This window comes from Thalassophryne amazonica, chromosome 8 (assembly GCF_902500255.1).
Source record: "Thalassophryne amazonica chromosome 8, fThaAma1.1, whole genome shotgun sequence".
NCBI lineage: Eukaryota > Metazoa > Chordata > Actinopteri > Batrachoidiformes > Batrachoididae > Thalassophryne > Thalassophryne amazonica.
Window position 1 is genome coordinate 64,542,230 of NC_047110.1, and position 21,108 is coordinate 64,563,337.

General features: G+C 41.0%; 1 protein-coding gene across 1 annotated transcript; it reads right to left on the bottom strand.

Annotated features, from left to right (window-relative positions):
* Positions 1–11,713: 11,713 nt before the first annotated feature.
* Positions 11,714–20,643, bottom strand: kti12 (KTI12 chromatin associated homolog). Its single transcript, XM_034176515.1, has 9 exons — positions 20,467–20,643; positions 16,334–16,385; positions 16,205–16,257; positions 16,065–16,120; positions 15,885–15,964; positions 15,617–15,776; positions 15,481–15,543; positions 12,564–12,632; positions 11,714–11,866 (listed from the first exon to the last, which is right to left on the bottom strand). The coding sequence occupies exons 1-9, from the start codon at positions 20,615–20,617 to the stop codon at positions 11,723–11,725; spliced, it is 828 nt and encodes a 275-aa protein (XP_034032406.1). The 5' UTR covers positions 20,618–20,643; the 3' UTR covers positions 11,714–11,722.
* Positions 20,644–21,108: the final 465 nt, after the last annotated feature.

A 21,108-nucleotide genomic window follows, 5' to 3' on the forward strand; every position in this document is an offset into this window, starting at 1 on the left:
CAGTTGCCGGGTCTGCACTTGATGAGCCAGCCTGATATAGGAGGCATGCCAGAGTAAGCCATTTCATCCCATATGTGCACTTTTTCTGAATTGTGGGAGCCCGTAATAGAATCTGCCCTGTGGAATAGGGACGTTGGTCAATAACTGAACTTGTTTCTTCTAAGATACCCATTGAGACAGTCTGTGCTTTATGTGACACACTCCAACATCTGCATGAAAAAAGAGGAGAGGGGGTGTGGCCAACAGCAGTTTCTTTCCATTTAACCAATCCCCCTTATCTGCTTAGTTTTGCTCACAGGGGGTCGTTTTGACCGTTGGGGTTTTACATAATTATTGTATGGCCTTGCCTTACAATATAAAGCGCCTTGGGGCAACTGTTTGTTGTGATTTGGCGCTATATAAAAAAATTGATTGATTGGTCTTTTCCCCCTATTTTATTTTATTAGGGCCCGAGTAGGACAACGTCCTACGAGGACCCTATTGTAATTTTTTTTTTTTTTTTCCATTTGAAGTAGTTTTGATAACATAATGGATTGAAAAAACATAGTCAACTTCTCTCTGGGTGTATCATTCCAACCTTATTACAAAACAAAAAATGTATTTGCTTCATATAGTTTATTCTTAACATTCTTACTAAATTTACAATTATGCTGAACAATTATTCCTGATGTGACCAACCTGCTTAGTTATATTGAAACATTGAACAAAATTTTAATAACATTCTAAATGTTTCTACAAACAGTGAGATGAACTCATTAAAGTTTAATATTCAGTACGATTATGTTTGCAGACAATTTGTTTACTGCAATGAAGTACAAACACTTTCTTAGCAAAATAATGGATATTTCTACAAAGGTAAGTCAGAAAACCATCACGTACGCCACTTACATAATACATCTTTGTAAGAGCGTTTCAGCAATATTCTGAGTCTGAATTCCAAATAGGAATAAGGAGCTTCTGAAAAGGAACACCTGTGTTTAGTAGGATTGTCAGATACATTGCAAAGAGAACTAAAGAGTGCGAAATGGCATGTGTATCTTAATCAGTGCATACAACTGACACACATAATGTATAACAAATCTATGTAACGGCCAAAGTCTGTTCCTCTGGGAGGTCGTGGGACCTTAAGAAATGAAAATGCCTTTGCGCCAGTTGTCGTTTTTCTTGATCTCCAACATTTAGTGAAATATTAAATTATTCAAGTCTGACTACCAAAGAAGTGGTTACTGGTTATATAATTGTAGCCAGTTATCACCTGCAAAATCAGAAAATTGGCAGTTTATTTCTGAATTTTAATGCCTCCACTGAGTTCATCTGCAAAATGGGCCACAAGAGATTATATAGATTGATTTAAAAAAAAAAAATGTTCACTCTCATTTGTTGTAATCTCTTGGTTTGGAACTTACATGTGCAGAACAGGCTGGAGTTGCATTATACTGTAAAAGCAGAACAGTGCAATCAGAACCATCTTGGAGCAGCAGGTCTTCTACAACCCCAATTCCAATGAAGTTGAGAGATTGAAATGTAAATAAAAACAGAATACAATGATTTGCAAATCCTCTTCTACCTATATTCAATTGAATACACCAGAAAGACAAGATATTTAATGTTCAAACTGATAAACTATATTGTTTTTGTGAAAACATTTGCTCATTTTGAAATGGATGCCTGCAACATGTTTCAAAAAACCTGGGACAGTGGTATGTTTACCACTGTGTTACATCACCTTTCCTTCTAACAACACTCAATAAGCGTTTGGGAACTGAGGACAATAATTGTGAGTGTCATGATTGGGTATAAAAGGAGCATCCCCAAAAGGCTCAGCCGTTCACAAGGAAAGATGGGCTGAGGATCACCACTTGGTGAACAACTGCATGAAAAAACAGTCCAACAGTTTAAGAACAATGTTTCTCAATGTTCAATTGCAGGAATTTAGGGATTCCATCATCTACAGTCCATAATATAAATCAGAAAATTTGGAGAACGTACATGTAAGTGACAAGGCCGAAAACCAACATTGGATGCCCGTGACCTTTGATCCCTCTGGCAGCACTGCATTAAAAACCGATATCATTGTGTAAAGGATCTTACCACGTGTGCTCAGGAACACTTCAGAAAACCATTCTCAGGTAACACAGTTCGTCGCTACATCTACAAGTGCAAGTTAAAACTCTGCCATGCAAAGCGAAAGCCATACATGAATGAATGAATTTATTTGGCAAACACACAAATACGAATATTATATAAGCAAAGCCTGTGAGTCCGAAAGGGTGTGGGCAAAAGCAAAGCTTATCAACGCCCACCCCTGCTAGTACAAGTTCAACAATTATAACAGTCATAATAACATAAACACAAATTCACAACACACTACATATCAACACACAGACATACACTTCAATATTCAATTACACTTCAATTCGTGTATAATTATATATATATATATATATATATATATACACAACAAAAATATAAACGCAACACTTTTGGTTTTGCTCCCATTTTGTATGAGATGAACTCAAAGATCTAAAACTTTTTCCACATACACAATATCACCATTTCCTTCAAATATTGTTCACAAACCAGTCTAAATCTGTGATAGTGAGCACTTCTCCTTTGCTGAAATAATCCATCGCACCTCACAGGTGTGCCATATCAAGATGCTGATTAGACACCATGATTTTTTATCTTATATATATATATATATATATAAAAGCGCCAAATCACAACAAATTTGGCCCAAGTCACTTTACTCAAATAAGGACTAACCTTACCGACCCCCAGAGCAAGCACTAGACAACTGTGGTGAGGAAAAACTCCCCCTTAGAAGAAACCTCAAGCAGACCCTCTGCTTGGGCCATGCCATATATACCTATATACGTACATATATACATTAACATACACATATATATATACACACACATATACACACACATATATACCTATATACATACCCACTAACACATAAATAAATATATATATATATACACGAGGTCTATTAGAAAAGTATCCGACCTTATTATTTTTTTCAAAAACCATATGGATTTGAATCACGTGTGATTACATCAGACATGCTGTCGGGGTCCGGGCTCCGTGCCAGGGCCTCCTGGACGGTCTTCTCCACGTCCCAGGTGAGGGTGGCCACGATAGTGGACTCCAGAATGATGGGCTCCGGTGGATCCGACAGCTCAGTCTTGACTTTGTCTTCATGCACCCGGGACAATGCATCCGATCTCTGGTTCTTGGTCCCGGGGCGGTAGGTGATTCGGAAGTCAAAACGCCCGAAGAACAGTGACCAGCGGGCTTGCCTGGGGTTCAGCCGCTTGGCGGTCCTGATATACTCCAGGTTCCGATGGTCAGTGAAAACCGTGAAAGGCACAGACGCTCCCTCCAACAGGTGTCTCCACTCCTCAAGAGCCTCTTTCACCGCAAGGAGTTCTCGATTGCCGACATCATAGTTCCGTTCAGCTGGGGTCAACCTGCGAGAAAAGTAGGCACACGGGTGAAGAACCTTATCGGTCTCTCCGCTCTGGGGTAGCACGGCTCCTATCCCTGAGTCAGAGGCGTCCACTTCAACCACAAACTGGCGGCTAGGGTCGGGCTGCACCAGAACTGGTGCAGACGAGAACCAGCGTTTCAACTCCTTGAACGCGGCTTCGCACCGATCCGACCAGGTGAAGGGGACTTTTGGAGAGGTCAGGGCTGTCAGGGGGCTAACTACCTGACTGTAGCCCTTAATGAACCTCCTGTAGAAATTTGCAAAGCCGAGGAACTGTTGCAGCTTCCTATGGCTTGTTGGTTGGGGCCAATCTCTCACCGCCACAACCTTGGCCAGATCAGGGGTGACGGAGTTGGAGGAGATGATGAACCCCAGGAAGGACAAAGAGGTGCGGTGAAACTCACACTTCTCGCCCTTCACAAACAGCCGGTTCTCCAACAACCGCTGCAGGACCTGACGTACATGCTGGACATGAGTCTCAGGGTCCGGGGAAAAGATGAGTATGTCATCCAGATATACGAAGACGAATCGGTGCAGGAAGTCCCGCAAGACGTCGTTTACCAATGCTTGGAACGTCGCGGGGGCGTTAGTGAGGCAGAACGGCATGACCAGGTACTCAAAATGACCTAATGGGGTGTTGAATGCCGTCTTCCATTCGTCTCCCTTCCGGATCCGAACCAGGTGGTACGCATTCCTAAGGTCCAGTTTGGTAAAAATTTGGGCTCCATGCAGGGGCGTGAACACTGAATCCAACAGGGGTGAAGGGTATCGATTACGAACCGTTATGTCATTCAGCCCCCTGTAATCAATGCATGGACCTAGTCCGCCATCTTTCTTGCCCACAAAAAAGAAACCTGCACCCATCGGGGAGGTGGAATTCCGGATCAACCCGGCAGCTAATGAGTCCCGGATGTAGGTCTCCATTGATTCGCGCTCAGGACGTGAGAAACTGTACAGCCTGCTGGATGGGAACTCAACGCCCGGGACCAAATCAATGGCACAATCGTATGGACGGTGCGCGGGAAGGGTGAGCGCCAGATCCTTGCTGAAGACGTCAGCAAGATCGTGGTACTCAACCGGCACCGCCGTCAGATTGGGAGGGACTTTAACCTCCTCATTAGCATTTACACCGGGAGGAACCGAGGATCCTAAACAATTCCGGTGGCAGGTTTCGCCCCACTGAGCCACAACCCCAGACGGCCAATCAATCCGGGGATTGTGTTTAATCATCCATGGGAAGCCCAAAATCATGCGGGAGGTAGAAGGAGTTACAAAAAACTCAATCTCCTCCCGGTGATTCCCAGACACTACCAGGGTTACAGGTAGTGTCTTGTGTGTGATAAAAGGGAGAAGAGTGCCATCTAGTGCTCGCACCCTCACTGGCGAAGAAAGCGCCACCAGAGGGAGCCCTACCTCCCTTGCCCATCTGCTATCCAGCAGATTCCCTTCTGACCCCGTGTCCACCAGTGCTGGGGCTTGAAGGGTTAAATCCCCGCTCAGGATTGTAACTGGGAGTCGTGTTGAAAGATGTGTATGACCCACGTGACTGTTTTGACACCCCCTCACCCCAGTCTCTAAGGGCGGGCGTTTGTGTTTTGACCGTTTAAGGCAGTCTCTCTGCTGATGCTCACTCGAGCTGCAGACAAAGCACTCCCCACGGACCAGCCTCCTCTGTATGAATGTGGCCCTGCTCGTGTCCCTAGCATCGTCAGCAGGGGGAGCTGTAGCCACACGGAGCGCTGTGGCTGTGGAGCGTGGGGAAGACGGCTCCCTTTCAGACCCGGGAAGAAGAGGGACAGCTTGTGCCTGACCACGCCCTTCGCCTCGCTCCCATCGGCGTTCTTCTAACCGATTGTCCAATCGTATAACCAAATCGATAAGCTCAGCCAAATCCCGCGGTTCCTCCTTAGCCACCAGGTGCTCCTTCAGGACCGACGACAGTCCGATTATGAAGGCGGCGCGGAGCGCAGTCATATTCCAGCCAGATCTCGCAGCCGTGATGCGGAAGTTGACTGCATATTCGGCTGTGCTCCGGCGCCCCTGTCTCATTGACAGCAGCACGGTAGACGCGGTTTCGCCTCTGTTAGGGTGATCAAAAACAGTTCTGAGCTCCCTCACAAACCCAGTATAAGAGGCAAGGAGCCGTGAACTTTGTTCCCAAAGTGCTGTAGCCCAAGCGCGTGCCTCACCTCGAAGCAAATTAATCACGTAAGCCACCTTGCTGGCATCAGACGCGTACATCACGGGACGCTGTGCAAAGACGAGCGAACACTGCATAAGAAAGTCCGCGCACGTCTCCACACAACCTCCGTACGGCTCTGGGGGGCTTATGTATGCTTCAGGGGATGGTGGGGGGGTCGTTGAATGACCAGTGGAATGTCTGTATTCGGCACCGGGTTGGCAGGAGGAGGAGCTGCAGCAGCGCCCTGAGCGCGCGCTTCCACCTGCGCGGTGAGAGCCTCCATCCTGCGATTAAGGATGATGTTTTGCTCGGTCATCAGGTCCATCCGAGCGGTAAAGGCGGTGAGGATGTGCTGCAACTCATCAATCACGCCTCCAGCCGAGGCCTGTGCACCCTGCTCTTCCATTGGCTGTCCAACAGATGGTTGACGCCCCTCGGGATCCATGACGTTGGCCGAGATATCCTGTTGGGGAAAGTGTAGTGACTCGGACCCACAACAGGGGGCGCAAATGAACGGTCAATAGATGAGCCAAAAGGTAACAATTTAATGTTGTGAATGTGCACAACGATTATACAGACAATCACAGAATCTGATAGCAGTCAATACACCAAGGTGACGTGTGGGCAGGCTCGAGGATAGAAGACGTCTGTCCTGAGAAGAGCCGGGACCACACGATTTCCACCGCCACAGAACCTGGTGAATACTGGAGCCGCCAAGTCCCAAATTCCCAGGTGATCACCGTCCCCGACTGTCGGATCTGGTACTGCTGGCGAGGAGCACAAACAGTGAGATGTGGGTGTTTGCACACCCAGTAACAAAAACAGTCAGAAGGTGGAAAGTCACCTCCACCTCTAATCACACACTCGTGCAGCTCCTGTTAAACCACTTATCTGGTTTGGGTGTGAAGCGAAGCCGTCGCTGTTCACACCAAACGCCAATCCAGCAGATAAGGCATGCCACAGGAAAGCGGCTGCAAAAAGAGTTCAGACTATGACAGTTTTAGATACAGCAGAGAATATTACCTTCACAGGTAGATGATATCTCAGCAATGAGGTGGAGATGACGTCCGGTCTTTATGAAGTGAGATGATGTAGTGTAGATGGGTGACAGCTGTCAAGAGATAATGAGTGACAGCTGTCACCCCCGGTTGTGTCCGTGGCGGCAGCGCCCTCTCGTGCCTGAAGCCCGCACTTCAGGCAGGGCGCCCTCTGGTGGTGGGCCAGCAGTACCTCCTCTTCTGGCGGCCCACACAACAGTATTTCTGCAGTTTAGTTAATAATATTCCATGGTTAATCCTGTCAAACGCTTTCTGCAAAAAAAAAAAACAAAAAAAAAAAAACACCTATTGTATATTGTTTATTGTCAATTGTAGTTGCTATATTTTCCACAAAGTCCATCAAAGCCTGTGATGTAGTTTGAAACTTTCTGAATCCGTATTGTTCTTCACTTATGTCCTGCTTCAATAAATAATCATTCAATCTTTTAGCAAATATTTTTTCCAAAATTTAGGAAAATTGTGGCAGGAGTGATATAGGTCTATAATTAGAAAAAATGTGTTTGCCACCAGTTTAAAACAGAGGTATTACTTTGGCTATTTCGTTTGAGAGGGAAATTTACCAGTACTAAGAGACATATTGCAAATGTAACTGAACTGTTTTACTAGGCAATCAATAATTTCTTTAATAAAGCCATATCCAAATTATTGAAATCAGTTGATTTCTTACTTTTTGAACCATGAACCAGATCAAGTATTTCCCTTTCATCTGTACCACCAATAAACATTGAAACAGACTTGTTAAATGTTGAATTATTTACCCAAAAGTTATTAGTCAATGAATCAATTTTACTTGCAAGATTTTTACCCACATTAACGAAGTATTCATTAAAGTGGTCAGCAATGGACTTGTTATCAATTGTGATGTTGTTATTAATATGAAAAAATGACAGATAATCTCTAGTAGTTCTATTCTTATTCATTATTTCATTTAAAATGTTCCATGTATTTTTTGATGTTATTTCTACTTTTGACAAGTAACTCACTGTAATATCTTTTCTTACTGAGTCTCATGATGTTGGTTAACTTATTTTTATATGTTTTATATTTACTTTCAGCTTCCTTAGTTTGTAGATTTATGAATTGCTTATACAGTAAGTTTTTCTTTTTACATGCCCTCTGAAGTCCCTTATCCATTAGTTATAGTTATCCATGGTTTATTGCTGTATTGACTTTTGTACACTTTGTCAACAAGAGGACAGTGTTTGTCATATAACCTGGAAATAATGGAAATAAACGCATCATATGACCTGTCAATATCAACAACAAAAACATCTGACCAGTTCTGACTTAATAAATCCTCCCTTAAATTTTCAATTGATTCAGGTGTTACTTTTCTACTCATGATTTTAGTATTACTTTGATACTTATAACAGCCCTCCAATGCAAAAACTGAGAAAACAGGCAAATGATCAGTAATATCACTGACCAGTAGTCCCGCACTAAGATTACCGGATACAGCGTTGGTTAAAATATTGTCGATAAGAGTTGTTAAGTCCATAGTTATTCTGCTAGGATGAATGATGGTAGGAAACAGTCCCAAACAGTACAAGGTGTTTAGAAATGAAGTGATTTGTGGATGATTGTGAGGATTTAAAAAATCTATATTGAAATCTCCACAGACAAATAAGTGTTTATTTCTGTTAATTTTGTTATACATTCCCAAGACAACGTCTTCAAAGGTGTCAATATTTGCCCCAGGAGCTCTGTAAATGCAACTAACAACCATGTTTTTGGAGTTTATAAATGTAATTTCTACGCATTCCATGATGTTGTCCACTGAAAATGACATGTTGTTAACTAATTTACAGTTGTAATCTGATCATACATACAATGCAACGCCTCCGCCCCTTCTCGTCTGCCTATTAACCAGTAACAGTTCATAACCATCAAGATATACTAGATCTTTATTGTCCTCAGTTAACCATGTTTCTGAAATTGCAATAACTGAAAAACTTTTTTTTCGGATGTTTTCAAACAATCAATACTGGACATATTATAAGAAAGACTTCTACTGTTAAAATGTATAATTGAAAAATCTTCATCGTTGATTTTATAATCTTTGAATTGTTGTTCTGTGAAATATCTGCACTGTTGCACGATATTCTCACAAAAAAAGGAATCCGGATCATTATCAGATTCGAGGGGGCGGTTAGTAGAATTATTATAATTAAATGTTTCTAGGCAGAGCTCTTGGGCAGAAATAAACAGATCATTTTCCTTGGTCATTATATCCCTCATCTCCGGGTGTAGATGATGTGGATGAATAGGTTGCTCCAGTCTGTCTCATGGTGCTGTGTCCTCATACCTTATTGTTCGTATTTGTCCAGCTCCTCGATGTTTCTAATTACTATGACTTTTGCTTGTTCAGGAGTTCCGTTCAATTTAATGAATATTTTACAGTTTGAAGTCCATGTGTGTTGTATTTTTCTTGTTTCTTTAAGAAGTGTGCTTTTCTGGCAATGTCGGCGTTTCACTTGGTCAGATGTTCATTGGTGAAAACGTTTGACCCTTTCAATGGTCAGATGTTCATTGGTGAAAACGTTTGACCCTTTCAATTTTCTTCCTTGTTTTAACAGTGCGGTTTTGTGTTTTCTGTTAATAAATCTCATGATTTATTACTATTTATTATTATTTACTCATATTTATTCATGATGGCTCGTTTGTCACCGTCATCTCTCCGGGGAAGAGGGTGGCACGCCATCAGAACCTTCTTAGGCCCCATGGTCGACTTGTGGGCTGCTTTTTGTCAATCGCCGATGTTATCTGCCTGTGTTGTTGGTCACTGCAAGCCGGGATGAATCTACGCTGCTCTGGTGGTGCGCGGCCTCGGTGTATCCGCGCTGATGGGTCGGCGGTTGCTGCTCGAGGCCTCGGGGAAGCTGCGCTCGTGACTCGTGGCTCCTGTGTGTGTACCTGCTGCTGTTTCTTGTCCGTTCCTGTTATCGCTGCTGCTCCGAGAGTGACATAAACAACATCCAGAAATGCCGCTGCCTTCTCTTGGCCCGAACTTATTTTAAATGGACAGATGCAAAGTGGAAAAGTGTGCTGTGGTCTGATGAGTCCACATTTCAAATTGTTTTTGGAAATCATGGACATCATGTCCTCTGGACAAAAGAGGAAAAAGACCATCCATTGTTACCAGCGCTAAGTTCAAAAGCCAGCATCTGTGATGGTATGGAGGTGTGTTAGTGCCCATGGCATGGGCAACTTACACATCTGTGATGGCACCATCAATGCTGAAAGGTACATCCAGGTTTTGGAGCAACACATGCTGCCATCCAAGCAACGTCTTTTTCAGGGACGTCCCTGCTTATTTCAGCAAGACAATGCCAAGCCACATTCTGCATGTGTTACAACAGCGTGGCTTCATAGTAAAAGAGTGCGGGTACTAGACTGGCCTGACTGCAGCCCAGACCTGTCGCCCATTGAAAATGTGTGGTGCATTATGAAGCGCAAAATACGACAATGGAGACCCCGGACTGTTGAACAATTGAAGTCGTACATCTAGCAAGAATGGGAAAGAATTCCACCTACAAAGGTTCAACAATTAGTGTCCACAGTTCCCAAACACTTATTGAGTGTTGTTAGAAGGAACGTTGATGTAACACAGTGGTAAACGTATCACTGTCCCAGCTTTTTTGAAACGTTGCAGGCATCCATTTCAAAATGAGCAAATATTTGCACAAAAACAATAAAGTTTATCAGTTTGAACATTAAATATCTTGTCTTTGTGGTGTATTCAATTGAATATAGGTTGCAGAGGATTTGCAAATCATTGTATTGTTTTTAATTTACATTTTACACAATGTCCCAACTTCACTGGAATTGGGGTTGTACAAAACTAGATATATTTGGGCCAGAGTTTCAATACCTTCTATGAGGAATAAGTTTTATATCAACCCTGAAGCCCAATGGTGCAGGTGCTTAACCCCGGATTCCACTTTTGAAACAGATGAGAGTCTGTGATTCCTCCAACGCAAGTCACTTTCCCAACCAAGTGTCTTGTCCAAGCTCACAGGTAGTGTGGCTCGGAATCACATCCAGATCCACATATGGATGCTCAAACCTTATCCCACTGACACGCTATTCTTTTAAGGCAAAGACTAAAATTTCCTAAAAGTACAAGTGATTAAAAAAAAAAAAAAACTGCCTTTATTCCTGCATCATTTGCAAAATGGAACCTACAGATGCCATGTGGCCACACAAATGCTACCTTTTTCATTCTGTGCATTTTCAGTTGCTCCAAAAAAAAAAAAAAATCAGTCTTTGTAATACTTGTATTTCATGCAGTTATGTATTCAGTAGTGTTCACCTGTCTGTTGCAGAATAGGTTTGTCTCCTTGGGATACAAGTACAGGCCCAACACTAAAAAACCGTAATGGCCATGTTCTGTTACTCTGCTGCAAAAACAATTTTTTTAAACATTGTATCAACCTCTTTCACAATGTTTTGTGAACTCTTTTTGTTTTTATGCATAATCCTTCTAACCAACAGACCTGTTTAAAAGCAGCCTCTTCGACATTGTAATATTTAACCTAAGGTAAGAGCAGGTATGTGTATATATGGTAGGTCTAAAAATGTGAGTGAAGACAATGATTCCCAGAACCAGAAACATTAGTTACTCATTGACATATTCACCTTCTAGAGCACAAACACACTGTGCTGATGAGGTGCACATGAAACAAAATCTGTTGTCAATAGTTGTTTTTGCAGCACTTGACGCCACCTACTGTAAGACGCTTGTCATTATGTTGTTACATGCTAACTGGTTTTATGCATTTCATGGTGTGAATTATGATTTTTGCACCACTCTCAGTGTTTCATTGTGTTTCAGTTGATTTAATTCACGTACCATTACACTGTAGTCATTTAAATGCAGTAGATTTGAGATTGCGTTGCCCTCCAAACACAAGTGAACAGATATTGAACCAATAACAGCCAGTATGACCATAAATAGAGAAATTTATTTGTCAGGGAAACATTTTTTCAGTGAAGACTCTTATTTAAATACTGAACAAACATGTTTGAAATCTGTCCGATGTCCTCCGTTGGGTGCATCTTAGCATAGCTGATGAACTGGCGTCGCAGTTTGCGAAGTTCTGCCATGTTGATGTTCCTGCTGAGCGCTATGTATAAACCAGGTTAAGGAAGTCAAGGTTCGTGTGTACAAAACGCGTTTTCAACACAAACTGAAGAATCATTTGATGTTTCCAGTGTTGATTAATTCAATAAGTGACAACAATATCTATGGTAAAAACATCATGATGCAAAAGTGCCGAAGAACAAAGGAATATCCCAATCTTTACGGACGAAGTGATAAAATAACACAATGTTTCCCAGTTTTCATTCTAAATTTAATTTATGCACTGAGCTGTGAAGGTTGACTACTGTATCACCAAATACAACTCGAAGTCAGTCTGTCCTGTTCAACACCAGCCAAAGCTGAGTGTTGAAAGGCAGAATTCAAAGAGTTTGCTTCTCAGAATGTCTGACACACCACACAGCTAAGTTAAATTCCAGGTATCTTTCTAATTTGGATTCTGCAAGACCTTTATGAAGGATCAAAAGCTGTGCCTTTAATTCAAGTCCTTTGAAGGATATCCATCCACATTCCCCTGCTGACAAGTCAGTCCATTTGACACAGAAGTAGTTTGCCTCCCACTAATGCACCAATATGACTTTCCTTTGGCAACAGATTTGGGGGGGGGGGGGGGGGTTCCAACAGAACGTTTTTACACCTGAAATGCTCAGGGATGCTGCCACCTCCCTCATGAAATGACTCACAGTTAGAAAACACAGGCTTTTTTTTTTTTTTTTTAAAGGATATTTTTTCTGTAGCTCCTGGAACTGCAATGAAATCCCCGGGAACACTCGTCTTCTGTGCATTAAAAATTGCCTGAAAAATAAAAACTTCAATAAATGACCTCAAACAGGACATGGTTAACTGCCACACTGAGCCCTAAAAACACAAAGCAGAAACAACCGATTAATCTAGTGACTAAATTATTACCCATTCAAGTAGGCTATAATTGCTTATATAATTTAAATACACATACATTCATTCATTCAATTTATTTGTAAGGGGCCAAATCACAACAGTGATTGTTCGCAACCCAAATACATTCACTTTACTGTCAGAGTTTAATAAATAAATAAGATGTAAAAAGCTGACGTCAGAGAAATTGGACATTAAAAAACAAAAAACAAAAACAAAACAAAACTCAAAACAGTTACTCAGTTACCATAATAGGTGGAAATTAATTTAACAATTGTTTAACTGTTGCAGCACTAATGCCTAGCTTTTCAAATATGCAGACTGACAGCTTTTTTCTATTTACATCATTATAAATTAAATATGTTAAATGCTGTTGACAACCAAGGTTGGGTAGGATTACTTTGAAATGTAATCCAAAAGTAATCAGACTACAAGTAATCCAAATGTATGTACATACAGTAGTGTTCAGAATAACAGTAGTGCTATGTGACTAAAAAGATTAATGTAGGTTTTGAGTATATTTCTTATTGTTACATGGGAAACAAGGTAACAGTAGATTCAGTGGATCCTCACAAATCCAACAAGACCAAGCATTCATGATATGTACACTCTTAAGGCTATGAAATTGGGCAATTAGTAAAAAGAAGTAGAAAAGGGGGTGTTCACAATAATAGTTGTGTGGCATTCAGTCAGTGAGTTTGTCAATTTTGTGGCACAAACAGGTGTGAATCAGGTGTCCCTTATTTAAGGATGAAGCCAGCACCTGTTGAACATGCTTTTCTCTTTGAAAGCCTGAGGAAAATGGGACGTTCAAGACATTGTTCAGAAGAACAGCGTAGTTTGATTAAAAAGTTGATTGGAGAGGTCAAAACTTATACGCAGGTGCAAAAAATTATAGGCTGTTCATCGACAATGATCTCCAATGTTTTAAAATGGACAAAAAAAAAAAAAACAGAGACGCATAGAAGAAAACGGAAAACAACCATCAAAATGGATAGAAGAATAACCAGAATGGCAAAGGCTCACCCACTGATCAGCTCCAGGATGACCAAAGACAGTCTGGAGTAACCTGTAAGTGCTGTGACAGAAGATGCCTGTGTGAAGCTAATTTATTTGCAAGAATCCCCCGCAAAGTCCCTCTGTTAAATAAAAGACGTGCAGAAGAGGTTACAATTTGCCAAAGAACACATCAACTGGCCTAAAGAGAAATGGAGGAATATTTTGTGGACTGATAAGAGTAAAATTGTTCTTTTTGGGTGCAAGGGCGCAGTTTGTGAGACGACCCCCAAACTCTGAATTCAAGCCACAGTTCACAGTGAAGACAGTGAAGCATGGTGGTGCAAGCATCATGATATGGGCATGTTTCTCCTACTATGGTATTGGGCCTATATATCGCATACCAGGTATCATGGATCAGTTTGGATATGTCAAAATACTTGAAGAGGTCATGCTGCCTTATGCTGAAGAGGACATGCCCTTGAAATGGGTGTTTCAACAAGACAATGACCCCAAGCACACTAGTAAATGAGCAAAATCCTGGTTCCAAACCAACAAAATTAATGCCCAGATGTGAAGAAAGCATGAAAAACTGTGGTTATACAACTAAATACTAGTTTAGTGATTCACAGGATTGCTAAAAAAGCAGTTTCAAGATAATAGTTTTGAGTTTGTAGTGTCAACAGCAGATGCTACTATTATTGTGAACACCCCCTTTTCTACTTTTTTTTTTGACTAATAGCCCAATTTCATAGCCTTAAGAGTGTGCATATCATGAATGCTTGGTCTTGTTGGATTTGTGAGAATCTACTGAATCTACTGGTACCTTGTTTCCCATGTAACAATAAGGAATATACTCGAAACCTGGATTAATCTTTTTAGTTACATAGCACTACTATTATTCTGAACACTACTGTACATACATGTAATCCACATGTATTCTTTCAAAATAATCCTACCCAACCTTGTTGACAACACATAATATTTTGAAAAAGACAAAGGCCATAACTTCTTAAAAGTATAAACAAATGTATCCTTTGTTGGGATGTTCTGTAATATTTATGTTTGAATGCAGTAGAAGACTGTTACAATTACAACCTCATAGTGTCAATAACTTCCATCAGGTATGCTGCTGCATTTGTATGACTTCACACAGCTGTGAGTGCACAATAAAAAACAACTATTAGGACCTAAATGCTACCACAACGGTCAATTTTCAGTATTATGGAAACAGTGTTAACATTCTGGTAGGTCGAAATTTAGCTACTTCAATGTCAGCATGTGGTTGTGTATCGAGGTATCCAGTTTATGTAACAACTTTTGTTCCTGTATTTTTACATCCACCAAGGATGTAATAAAATCATCAGCGTTTATTTATTTGTCCGTCTATCTGTTAGCAGGATTACGTCAAAACTACTGCACAGATTTTAACCACAGATAGATATTAGGCCATGGAAGACTCCATGAATGTCTGGAGGTGATCCAGAGACGGATCCCGGATCAAGATTTCACTTCATACAGGCTTTGAAGGATTATGTACAAAACCCTCCACATTCTCACCAATCTGCACCACAGATACATATTAGGGCATTGGAAGACTCCACTGAATTTCAGAGGTGATCTGGATCTGGATTTGCGGATGTTAGAAATCTGGGATTGCCTTCGTTTTCTTTGTCCATTGATTAATAAGCTGTGATGTAGCTCAATCTGAGCTGCACTGCCTTCCTTTGCATGTAACAAGATGAGGACATACCGATAATGCGTCTTGAGTGACTTTGTCCAGTTCATACAAGAAATTTGCAGACGACAGCGGTTGCTGCAGACAGAAAGAGAATATCACTATTACTACAGGTAGTCAAAACAATTGTAAGCACACGTGTTTGTCTTACACTCTGTGTAGACTGGTTTGGTGGGGGAGCCTTTCTACTGAAAATGGCCTCAGATATGGCTTCAAATGGAAGCGTAGCATCTTTGAGGATGGTGAAAAGAGGGCTGTCCCATCGATTTCTGGAGTCTGGAGCTTCAAACCTCAGCACTAATGCATCAAAACTACAAAAATACAGTACTGATCATATTTTTGATGATGACAGACCCACTCTTACTAAAAAGTCAGTGACATGCATCCAGACAGTATGTGTAGAGAGACTTGTGACTTACATGTCATGGCTGTACTGCTCTGCCTCCTCTCTGCTGGTATTCCATGTAGAGCTCAGGTCAGCTGATGTCAAACAGTAAACCTTCAGGAACAAAAACTATACTATCAATGTTTGACTTTAATAACAAATGCAAAATCATGTGTTTGTATTTTAACACAAAAGGACTATATTTATGACTAACCAGGCAGTGTGGTGTCTGCGCATGTTTGATGAGACAGTACAATTCGTAGCGGTAGCCTGCAAAGTATTTCAACTTCAATTCTAAGTCAAGTCACAATTTCTTATGAAAATCAATTGCAAACCAATGTGATTATGATTTACCTTTTATGTAGTTTAATGAATCCAAAATAACAATGTCATCCTTATTTACTTTCCTAAACAACATAAATAAATATTAAATATAAATTGTGGCAGTATGAACTAATCCATGAGCACATAAAAACAACTCACCTCTCTACCTCTGCTCTCAGAGCTGCTCTTACATTTTTTTCCTTTTGGGAATCTGCAACATATTCAGCATGAGTTAATTTGTTAATGTCCTAGGTTACTCTGTAATGCTGCAGGTTCAAACCCACTTTCCATTTACTGGATGCTGTGCATTTGTGAGACGTAAGGTTCAGGATGCAGTGGAGTTGTATTTTGTCAATTGTTGGTGTATTCAGGGGTAACATAAACAACACCAATCACTGTCATCTGCCATTCTCTTTACGACGTATGCGCTTCACCCTGGCTTATTGCTATTTAGTAGTGGACCCAGCAGGTATCAGACGTGAGAGGTTTTCTGGCAAGGACATGGATCTGCATGTAAAGTGTCAAGGCATGCAAGCAGATCATGAACAGGAATAGCAGCATCCACCACAACTTTGAGGTGAGCAAATCTTTCTACAACACCTCCAACTGATCGTCACCATACTCCATAAATGGATAGACAGACACACCCCTGGCCAAGTTCAGTTTCAGTTTGACTGTTCAGAAATTTGAACATTAATATGCATCCTTATGTATGCAGTATGTGTAGTGCACAAGCATTATGAATCCTCCCATGAAAAGCATACAGTAGTGTTCAGAATAATAGTAGTGCTATGTGACTAAAAAGATTAATCCAGGTTTTGAGTACATTTCTTATTGTTACATGGGAAACAAGGTACCAGTAGATTCAGTAGATTCTCACAAATCCAACAAGACCAAGCATTCATGATATGCACACTCTTAAGGCTATGAAATTGGGCTATTAGTAAAAAAAAAGGTAGAAAAGGGGGTGTTCATAATAATAGTAGCATCGGCTGTTGACTCTACAAACTCAAAACTATTATGTTCAAACTGCTTTTTTAGCAATCCTGTGAATCACTAAACTACTATTTAGTTGTATAATTGTATAAGTTGTATAATTTCATGATTTCTTCACATCTGCTGGGCATTAATTTTGTTGGTTTGGAACCAAGATTTTGCTCATTTACTAGTGTGCTTGGGGTCATTGTCTTGTTGAAACACCCATTTCAAGGGCATGTCCTCTTCAGCATAAGGCAACATGACCTCTTCAAGTATTTTGACATATGCAAACTGATCCATGATACCTGGTATGCGATATATAGGCCCAACACCATAGTAGGAGAAACATGCCCATATCATGATGCTTGCACCACCATGCTTCACTGTGAACTGTGGCTTGAACTCAGAGTTTGGGGGTCGTCTCACAAACTGTCTGTGGCCCCTGGACCAAAAAATAACAATTTTACTCTCATCAGTCCACAAAATATTCCTCCATTTCTCTTTAGGTCAGTTGAAGTGTTCTTTGGCAAATTGTAACCGTCTTTATTTAACAGAGGGACTTTGCGGGAGATTTTTGCAAATAAATTAGCTTCACACTGGCGTCTTCTAACTGTCAAAGCACTTACAGGTAACTCCAGACTGTCTTTGGTCATCCTGGAGCTGATCAATGGGTGAGCCTTTGCCATTCTGGTTATTCTTCTATCCATTTTGATGGTTGTTTTCCGTTTTCTTCCACGCGTCTCTGGTTTTTTTTTGTCCATTTTAAAGCATTGGACATCATTGTAGATGAACAACCTATAATTTTTTGCACCTGCGTATAAATTTTCCCCTCTCCAATCAACTTTTTAATCAAACTACGCTGTTCTTCTGAACAATGTCTTGAATATCCCATTTTCCTCAGGCTTTCAAAGAGAAACGCATGTTCAACAGGTGCTGGCTTCATCCTTAAATAGGGGACACCTGATTCACACCTGTTTGTTCCACAAAATTGACGAACTCACTGACTGAATGCCACACTACTATTATTGTGAACACCCCCTATTCTACTTTTTTTTTTACTAATAGCCCAATTTCATAGCCTTAAGAGCGTGCATATCATGAATGCTTGGTCTTGTTGGATTTGTGAGAATCTACTGAATCTACTGGTACCTTGTTTCCCATGTAACAATAAGAAATATACTCAAAACCTGGATTAATCTTTTTAGTCACATAGCATTACTATTATTCTGAACACTACTGTATCTGTATATTGCACCAAATTGCAGAAAAACTGCGCTGGACTTTAGATCAGGTTTTTGGTGACACCACCTGGCTGATTATACCCTGTCAATGCAAATAAATATACAGTGCATCCAGAAAATATTTACAGCACATCACTTTTTCCACATTTTGTTATGTTACAGCCATATTCAAAAATGGATGAAATTCATTTTTCCTCACTCATCTTCAGCTGCTTACTCCAATTAAGGGTCACGGTTGGGCTGCGGCCTATCCCAGCAGTGATAGGGCATGAGGCGGGGTACACCCTGGACAAGATGCCAGTTTGTGTAAGGGCCACATATAGACAAACAAACAAACACATTCCCACCTGCACACACACCTATGGAGAATTTAATGTTCCCAGTTCACCTATTCTGCATGTCTTTGGATGTGGGAGGAAACTGGAGCACCTGGAGGGAACCCACATTAACACAGGAAGAACACGCAAACACCACAGGTGGGAATCGATCCCATAACCTTCTTGCTGTCAGGAAAGAGCACTAACCACTAAACCCACCATGTTGCCATGAAAGTCTTTTTTTCCCCTCAAAGTTCTACACACAATACCCAATAATGACGATGTAAAAAAGTTTTGAGATTTTTGCAAATTTATTCTAAATAAAAAAAACCTAAAAAAAACACATGTACATAAGTATTCACAGTCTTTGCCATGAAGCTCAAAACTGAGCTCACGTGCATCCCATTTCTACTGATCATCGTTGTCCTCCAAGGACTCTAATGAACACATAACCTTACATCGAAACATTACATATTAGCCTTTGTTATGCACCTTTAAATAAATAATATAATTATGTAGACATCTGTGTTGCACCGGCATTCGTTTACATTGTTCTGTCCTGACCTGGTTGCATCATATTGTTGTGGTTGGCAGAAGCACAGAGAGCCTTCCTTTTTCTAATTGCATCCCACAGTTGACAGTGTATGTCAGAGCACAAACCAAGCATGAAGTCAAAGGAATTGTTTGTAGACCTCCGAGACAGGATTGTCTTGAGGCACAGACCATGAGAAACAAAATTCTCTGGTCTGATAAAACAAAGATTGAACACTTTGGCGTGAATGCCAGGTGCCATGTTTGGAGGGAACCAGGCACCATCACTACAGTGAAGCATAGTGGTGGCAGCATCGTGCTGTGGGAATGTTTTTCATTGGAAGGAACTGGGAGACTAGTCAAGATCGAGGGAAAGATGAATGCAGCAATGTGCAGAGACATCTTGGATAAAAACATGCTCCAGAGTGCTCTTGACCTCAGACTGGGGCGACGGTTCATCTTTCAGCAGGACAATGACCCTAAGCACACAGCCAAGATATCAAAGGAGTAGCTTCAGGACAACTCTGTTCTTGAGTGGCCCAGCCAGAGCCCAGACCTGAATCTGATTGAACATTTTTGGAGAGAAATGAAAATGTCTGTGCACTGACGCTCCCCAACTAACGTGATGGTGCTTGAGAGGTGCCGCAAAGAGGAATGGGCAAAACTGCCCAAAGATAGATGCGCCAATCTTGTGGCATCATATTCAACAAGACTTGAGGCTGTAATTTCTGTCAAAGGTGCAGCAACAAAGTATTGAGCAAAGGGTGTGAATACTTATGTACACATGATTCCTTAGATTTTTATTTTTAATAAATTTGCAATAATAATAAAAAACTTTTTTCATGTTGTCATTATGGGGTGTTGTGAGTTGAATTTTGAAGGGGAACATGAATTTTCTCCATTTTGGAATAAGGCTGTAACAAAATGTGGAAAAAGTGAAGCACTGTGAATACTTTCTGAATGCGTCGTACATCTCATATCGAAATGGCATAGAAACAAATGTTGCTGAATTCGTGTTGAAGGCATAATTACAAATAAAATATTTAATTATATTTGTTCATTGTGCCTGAAACGCTCAACATCATTTTAATCTTTCACTTTCCATCGCAGATAACTGGCTCAAGTAGAACTGAGAGCCGACAGTTTACTACCAACCAACCCTGATGTTGACTTTCCAAGTTTTGACATATATCAGTTTCAGATTAGCTTGGTTAGCTTGACTTGCCTGCGTACACGGCGTTTTTCTCGATACCCATGGCTCCGTCTCCCACCACGTGAACCTTTCGGTCTGTTTTCTGCTCAAAATGCAACTTTAATTCTTCTGCCCTACGCGTTTTACCACTACAAGGAAAACCACACATCACGATAAGAGGCATAGCTACGTGTTAGCAAAGTAAACTAACCGACAAAATGCTTTCGTCCGGAGGAAGTCACAAGAATGCATTTTTAAAACCACCGCCAGGAGGCGACAAAAACACAGTAAGTTGAGTCAAAATACTAAAATACAAATCACATTGAAGCCTGCATAAAAAGATAATTTCAATAAACAGCAGAAAGAACTGAGACTGCTCTATTTTTCAATATCAGTTTATTGTCGGGAGCATTGCATTTTCAGGATGAAATATTATGGATCTGACAAACTCAATCTCTGAGATATAATACAGTCTGCATCAACAACTGCTGGATGAAGTTTTTCTCAGGCAGGATCTCCTCTAAAGAAAATGAAAATGCACCATTAATTGCACAGTTAAGCGTAAACGTATGTATGAATAATAATAATACTACAACAGACTTTTTGCAGTGGCTGTTTCTGCAGCTACTCGATGATCTGCTGCATATCTTCCACTCTGTCCAGAGCACCAACAGC

Excerpts from the sequence above, each read along its gene's own strand:
- kti12 (XM_034176515.1), bottom strand. The coding sequence starts at position 20,617 with ATGCCTCTTATCGTGATGTGTGGTTTTCCTTGTAGTGGTAAAACGCGT. Across the intron at positions 15,965-16,064 it reads CGCAGACACCACACTGCCTG|GTTTACTGTTTGACATCAGC; the intron begins GTTAGTCATAAA and ends TTGTTCCTGAAG. Across the intron at positions 15,544-15,616 it reads CAAACCAGTCTACACAGAGT|CAACCGCTGTCGTCTGCAAA; the intron begins GTAAGACAAACA and ends TTCTGTCTGCAG.